We start from the raw sequence: 7,776 nt of genomic DNA on the forward strand, positions 1-7,776 counted from the left end.
CAGGAATGTTCATCCCGGGGTCAGTGTGTGATTAAACTGGAAGCTGCTGATATACCAGATGGTGACCTCTATAATTATCCTATTTTGCTTCCTGTTTGTCTAGAAAAACTTTTTTTTTTTTTTTCCCCAGCTGGTGTTTGCATGTTGATGTAAAGGTTTTAGTTTCTTGAAGCTGAAATGGCAGTATTAAAGATGCCCTATTGTCCCTGTTTTCTAGCAGATTTGTTGGCTGGAAGAATCCTGAGGCATGCCTGTCATGACCTGAAGGGTTACCAGCCTGCGGGTATGGGTGTATAATACTGGTATCAAGTGATACCATCATCAAGTGAACCAAACCACCCCAGGGGTGGGAGGACAAACCAAAACAACCCCAAAAGTGGGCCCAGAGGGGGACCAATGAGAGAACAGAGTCACCCTTCAGAGATGCTCTGTGTTGCAGAGTCTGGAGTCGGCCGGGCATCCCCAATGAGAGTCCAAAAGCTGGTAGAAAGTTCATGCAGTGAACTCAGTTTGTTTAGAAATGCAAAAGTATGTGCAGCATGGGAAGTTCTTGGATAGAGAGACTCCATTTTGGATAAAAATTATGACCTTTTTATATCACAGAGACGTAAAGGGGTGTAGGACACTACCACTTTGGGCCGCCAATAGGTGCTGTTAATTTCTGGTTTTCACCTTTGACAGCCAATAGATGATGATGTTTTCTGTTCTTTCAGACCAATTTTTATTTTCCAGACCATTTTCCACCTTTTCAGAAAATAAATTGCCTTTACAATCACTTTTTTTCCACTTATCAATGCTACCTCAGGATGTCTCCAGTTTCTAGGTACCCAGCTGCACCTCAAAGAGGCCGGCTGTGCCTCTCAAGGACGTGCCTGGTTCCTAGGCTGGCAGGCCTTTCTCTGTCCATACTTCTCAGCAGATATTTTCTTTTGCTCAGCAATTTCCCCCTTCTAACCAGGCCACCTTTATGGCTGCTCACATCAGCACCCCAGCAGATTTAATTTCCTTCAGAAGACTGCAAGAAGAGATGCGGAGAAAAATACACCTGCAGGGGAGAAAAGCTGGAGAGCCCAGACAAAAAGACATTTCCGTAGGACAGAAAATGTGCTCCTAATGTACAGTGACCTTTGAATGTTTTGTAGCCAAGGATTTCTGTTTTAGGATCCTGCTGGAACTTATTCACTTCAGCTATGGTAAAATAATTCTCAAAAATGAGGGAAGGTTCTCTATAAACTTTGATTCAGGAGGCTATTTCTCTGTGAAGAATGAGCATAGTGGGTGATATTGTCCCACGCAGAACAATATCCCACCGAACCAGGGATGACTATGAGACTTTGGTTTCATAGTCCAAATATAATTCTACTGAATTTATTAAAAAAAAACCTGGACAAACTGTTAAAACTCACAAAGAAACCTGTGTGTATGCAAGAAAGAGAGTATGCACCTTACGGGCACTTCATTTTGCCTAGCCTTAATGATGAAAATCCCATCTTGACCAAATGCTTAGGTACACTTTCTCTGTTCTGAACCCATTTAATAAATCTTTTTATCTCATGAAAGGTCTGATTATCCACACCTTAACTAAGCACCTAAAGATGCTGTGTATTTTATTAGAACTGGATGAGGATGAAGGTGCCATGTAGCAGGAGAGACAAGAAGGAGAAAGAAAAATGAAGAAGGAGGTTACATGTAAGCTTGGGTCAGCACCGAGGGGAGAAGAGCAGGAGGAGGGTAGGGACCTTCTTGACAGATGTTGCTCGGTGTTACTGAATATCGGTTTCCACGCTCACACCCCACAGTTCCCATGTGCTGAAGCCAGCAGCACGCCACTTGTTAGCAGCGCTCAACAACCAAAATGAAGGAACAAGTATTTTTAATAACAAACATTGGCTCTGTTCTGATCTGCTCATCTGCCCACGTGCAGAGTATTTACTTTCAAAATTTTCCGGGAGCCGTTGGAGAGGTAATGTGACTTTCTAATGTTACCCACAAAAGAGAAGGTTGTGCGTTAATCACAGCTGACCGCACAGGAGTTAAATGGATAATTTGATACGTAAAATCCAAGGAGAATGTGAATCTGCATGCTATTTGGGCCTGGTGGTGTTTAGGACACTCAGAACGTGATCTGGCTGACCAAGCATGGGTGCCCAGTAGTGCTGGAAATGCCGTCAGGCGTCTTGAGATGTCTGCGTGGCGTTGGCAGTGGGCTGGGGGACATTTCATTCCTCATTTGGGCCTTGGGCTTTCAAGGCCACCTGAACATTGCACTCTAATTGAGGAATATCTTATCAACGAGCTGAGTGTCTGTGCTGTCCCTGATTAACGAATCATTAATGACCATAGGTTGTACCACAGTTTAGGTGGCCCCAAGGAAAGAAAAGAGCACATTGTGATGACTGAGTTATACAATGCTTAAATGCTACACACAACTAGGGGAGGTCGTTGCTACAGTATACGTTCTGGAGCATATTCTATAAAAGCTTAAGTTTTGCTCATATGGCAAAATTTTTGCTCTAGCTTTATAGTCAAAATGAACAGCATGTGCTTTTCAGGGGTGATGAGTGCACAGGGCAGAGTAGGATTTGGATCACAATCCCTTGAACAGAAGAAAAGTTCTTTATCAACATCTGCAATGAATCTAGAAAATGGTTACAGCCTCTGAAACGATGACTCACAGCTGATTTGCCCCTACTAAATCGCAAATCTGTCCACAAGAGAAAGTTCACTGACCCACTGGAAAACTTGTTACGTAATGTTGTGCACAACTGGATTCATTTAAAAACTGGAGCTGTGACTGCTGCCGCTCTTTAGCTAAGACATGAACTTAGCAGAGGCAAATCTCACTTGTTGAAAAACAGCTGCACCCATTTCACACCCCCTGCCCCAGAAATACACCCCTCAGATTAAAAAGATTTGATCGAGGACTGAAAGAAACTGCTTTTGCCTTGATAATCTATATACTGGAGGAATTTTGTGGCTTGCAACAAGGATGATCATGTTCCTCAGGCTTGGGTCATTGTTGAGGTGACTATAGAGGGAACTGAGCAATGGGGAAAATGAGGAATCCTTAATCAAACTGGACATAAGGGAACCTTTGAACATAAATAGTGAAGTTATTTTATGTTGTTGTCTTAAAAAAAATTTGGATATAACACACAGTAGAAGTATTCATACTGACATTAGTATTACTGTCATGTCCAAGACAGTGCTTTAGCTCCTAGATAGGTACTGAAATTACAGCTTTTTTTGGAGTTTCTGTGTATAATCGATCTCGCTTGGACTTGGAGAATTGATAGGTGTTTTCCTGGGGATTTTATGCTAACATTATGCATAATTGCTGGCTTTAAAGCTGCAGAATGATTCATCCGTGACATCATTCTCCCTTCATTGCTCCTCATAGACACCAACCTTTCTCATTTTTGACTTCTAGGATCACAGTGACAGCAATGTGCAACATGGACTTCAGCCGCTTCCCCCTGGACTCTCAGACGTGTTCTCTGGAGCTGGAAAGCTGTACGTTGTACCTGTGTTTCCAGCTAGATGTGCTCCATGGCTGGCTACACAAACATAGACTGGACACATTTTAGAATACAGTGTATTTTAAAGCCTGAAAAAATAATTCGAGTTACTAAGAGTCTTTCTATTGACTCACTGTGTTGTGTATCTAGCCCTTATGCTGCAAGACAGGGGAATTTGCAAGGAAAGCATCTTTGTATGAATTTTAGTAGATGACACTTTCAAATAAAACACCAACAGAAATGTTCAACATATGCCGGTTCTCAGCAGCTTGCTGATGAGAAATCTGGAGAAGTTTGGCTCTGTTCATTGCTTCTGACAGGAAGATGGTGCTTTCAAGTGTCACAGTAAAAAGATGATTGTAATGATCATTGATTTTCTCTAAATTTCATCACCAATGTGGTCTATGTATGATATAATCCTGATCCTGCAAACACTGTGACCTGGGCTCAGCTTCTTTGGGAAGGAGTTCTTCTGTGGAGAAAGTGATGTGAACAGTAAGATTTTTCGTGGCTGTTCAGTAAACTTTCTCCAGGGTGTAGCAAGACTAACATCTAGTTGTTTTGAGGTCCTCCCAGCTATTTAACTGAAATTTTCCTCTACGGACAACAGAATCACAGGGTAATTTAGGTTGGTCTAGAGGTCAGCTGCTCCAATACCCTGCTTAGAGCAGGGAGAGCTTTATAATGGGTTGCTCAGGGCTGTGTCCAGTTGGGTTTTGAACATCTCCACAGTAATGGAGGCTCCACAACTTTTCTGTGCAACCTGCTCAAATGTTTAACAGCTCTCATCCTGAAAAAGTTTCCATTTACCCGCTTGTAAAAAAATCCTTTGCTGCAACTTGCATCCCTGGCCTCTTATCCTTTTGCTCTGCGTCTTGGAGAAGAGTCTGAGCAAAACCTTCTGCCATCTTCTCTATGACCCACAGCAGGGCAGCTCTTGGACCCTGCCACAGACTGCTGTTTCTTCCAAACCCAGCTACCCCAGCCTCCTGTCTTACGCCATGTGTGCCAACCCCCTGATCAGCTTGATAACCCTTTTTTTCATTCCCCATAAAAAAAAATTCCTGCTACCTAGTGTGCTAATTCTTTAAGTTTTTCATTTACAGTCTTCAAATATTTCTAGACTTTTGCTTCAAATCACACCTGTCACTTTTGCTTTTACCATTCTAAGATAGCTTGAGGTGCCTGTGGTTTCCTCCTTCCTCTAAATTCAGGTGATTGAGCCATGACTATTTTCTGAGTTATTCTTATCAGTTAGCAATACCTTGTCTATGATTTTTGATATGTGATGCTCAGAAAAGTACCATTCTAGCTGACATTTCATCAGTGTGGATGTGTTTACCTGAATAAGGATGACCTGGATTTTGTTGTTGTTGTTTTTGTTGTCATGGCATACCATACGGCAAGATGTTTTTAACTTGCTGTTGTTAGCAAACTTATTTGTGGCATTACTTCATGCCAAAGATGCCTTTGTGTTTGTTAATTTTTAATGGATCTATTAACTTTTGTTTCCCCTCCAAGCTAAAGTCACATTACATTGTGTTTTTTCTTTCTCTAAGATGCTTACACTGATGAAGATCTGATGCTATATTGGAAAAATGGGAACGAATCTCTGAAAACCGATGAAAAAATTTCTTTGTCTCAGTTTTTGATACAAAAATTCCACACTACTTCGAGACTGGCTTTCTACAGTAGCACAGGTATTGACCTTTTCTAATGTAATGCTATTGCTAAACCTAATGCTGTATTACCTACCTGTGAGAGAGCTCTTGAGATTATATGTCACTGAAATGTAGTCTCCACGGTCTGGACAACATGTGTTTTGAAAGATCAGTTTTCTCTTTTCACTGCCCTTTAGAAAGAAAATATCAATAGAAAGATCTTGTCTCTCTGTGTACCATCCAGGATGTTCTCACTGATTCCGGCTTTCCTCCTCTCTCAAAGGTTGGTACAATCGCCTCTATATAAACTTCACTTTACGCCGACACATCTTCTTCTTCTTGCTCCAAACCTACTTCCCCGCCACTCTCATGGTGATGTTGTCCTGGGTGTCCTTCTGGATCGATCGCCGAGCGGTTCCTGCCAGAGTCTCTTTGGGTGAGAATAACTCTAACAAGCCATGACTGTGTGAAAATCTTTGGATGTGAAAGTTTTGGCAGGAAAGGGAACTGTTCATTTTGATGGTTAAAGATATTGGGCAAGCAAATGTTTGTTTTATCTGATGATTAATATAATGTAAAACTTGCAGTTTGTCTTAAGGCCTTCATCGCTAAGCAGTCCTCCTGATCTATACTTAACTCAGGACAGAAACGGCTGTGGTTTTAAAAATAGAGTTGGGCAGAGAAGAGAGGTTTCAGTATTTACGAGTCAATGAATACAGATTTTTCCCTGTTGTCCAGTCCTGCAGTTCTGCGACACACATTGCCATCGGTGAGGGTAGAGTTTCACAGGAGTTTGGGCCCCTACAGGGAGTTAAAGGCTCCCGTTGGTACGATTTTCACGAGTGCCTTTCATGAGCAGGATCCTGCCACGTCCCAGGTGCCACAGCGGGTGTCCCAGCCCGGGTATGTGCCTTCCCAACCAGGCGGCACTGGTGCTGTAGCCGGTGGTTTTCTCCAGGCTGCCTGGAGGGCCCCAACGTGGCACATCTTCACAAAGCTGGGAAAGAAAGGCACCAAGGGATCTAGTCCCATCAGCACCTGCAGACTTTGGTGTCCCTCCCGCTGGTGTGCCTCTGGGGACAGGCAGGACATCTCTGTAACATCAGGCCTCAGACAACAGCACGGCAGTCAAGGGAACCTGGCTTTCCTCTCACATCTGCAGTGCTGAGGATGAGAGGCCACCAGCCCCAAGGCAAGGCAGAGGTTGGGTTTCTCCTCTCCCAAGGGTGCTTGGCACTGAGGGTCCAGTGTTTCTGGGGTAGGGCGGTCTCGCTTTTGAGGGAGTGGGGAAGCAAAGGAGGAGCTGCTTGAAAATCCTACGCACACCGATCTGCCTCTCTGGACATCAGAAACCCATCAGGAGGAGCTTTGTCTGTGTCAGGACCGGAGGAAGTTCTTTCAGCTGAGCGTAAAAAGAGCTGATTTGGTTATTGCTCTGCGCATGGGTTAGAGGAAGACAAAAATGTAATAGGAAAAATCTCTGAATGTTAATACTAAAAGCTTCCAATACTAAAAGCATAAAACCAGTATTTTAGCCCACAAGTTTGTCTCACTTAGAGAGCTATGCGCTGCAGCAAACACATCAGAAGAGGCAGTCAAGAGTCCGCTGTGCTGAGAGAGAAGTGTTCAGTGGATACTATTTTTTAAAAAAAATAGATCCTGACGAAAAGTGAACAACAGTAGCTGTGTTTACAGTGATCACTGTTTTGAAATGGCTGAAGTAACTGTGAATGCTTTTTGGCTCTGTTTTCTCTATTTAAGCGGTTACAAAACTATTTCTAAATCTTTCTCTCCAATATTTGTAAATCTTTCTCACCATGATGATCCAAAGTATATACTATTTTGCAGGATTTTATCTATATCTGTCTAAATATATATACACATACACACCTGTGTGTGTATGTATACACACATACACATGTGTATATATACACATATTCATATATATGTATATAAACATAAAGATAGACGTATGTTTATAAACACATGTACATGCACACATTTATATATATAATACAGTGGTGGTGGTTCAAAACTTTTTGATTCCCACAGCTTGAACTGTAGACAAATATTCCTAGAGGTAAAAACATAATGCTTTTCTTTTGCATGCTTTCATGCAAAACATTTTATCATTATTGCACATCCTTTTTAAGATCAGCGATTCCGATCAAACCCTCTTTAGCTGTGACCAGAAGTCAATACTAGGCTGCTTCCCGGCAGTGCCTGTAACACAGATAGGTACAGCCGGGAGACAGGAGTCCTTGTCACCCCTGGGCTGAGCAGACCTGGCTCTAAGGACTCTGTTAAACCCTAGAGGTTAAGGAGAGCGTTAAATGCTGTTCCTAGCAAAACGATAGCTGCTCCGTTGCTCCTCAAAACTAAACCCATCATGCACACAGAAGTGCAGGCAGTGGAACAGATCTGCGTTGGCAGGAGAGATACTTACCACAAATTTATTTCATATCTAACATCTCTTAGAGCTTCATGTAGAGCATAATTTCTGTTTTTCTGGAGACAAAAGCCTTATGGACTGTATCAGTCAATAACATTCATTCCTCTTGTTTCTTTCCAGGGATAACCACCGTGCTGACCATGTC

The 7,776-nt window shown here is 42.5% G+C and overlaps 1 protein-coding gene across 1 annotated transcript in view; it reads left to right on the forward strand.

The window, feature by feature from the left end:
* Positions 1-7,771, forward strand: part of LOC104167528 (gamma-aminobutyric acid receptor subunit rho-2-like) — a gene marked incomplete at its 3' end in the record, with an annotated part of 27,070 nt that extends 19,299 nt beyond the window's left edge. The window contains exons 5-8 of the mRNA XM_009707819.1: positions 3,431-3,513; positions 5,078-5,218; positions 5,463-5,615; positions 7,752-7,771. Of these exons, the coding sequence (XP_009706121.1) occupies positions 3,431-3,513; positions 5,078-5,218; positions 5,463-5,615; positions 7,752-7,771 (397 nt within the window). The remainder of the gene's footprint in view (positions 1-3,430; positions 3,514-5,077; positions 5,219-5,462; positions 5,616-7,751) is intronic.
* Positions 7,772-7,776: the final 5 nt, after the last annotated feature.

The sequence above is a fragment of the Cariama cristata genome, unplaced genomic scaffold, assembly GCF_000690535.1.
Source record: "Cariama cristata isolate BGI_N322 unplaced genomic scaffold, ASM69053v1 scaffold4269, whole genome shotgun sequence".
NCBI lineage: Eukaryota > Metazoa > Chordata > Aves > Cariamiformes > Cariamidae > Cariama > Cariama cristata.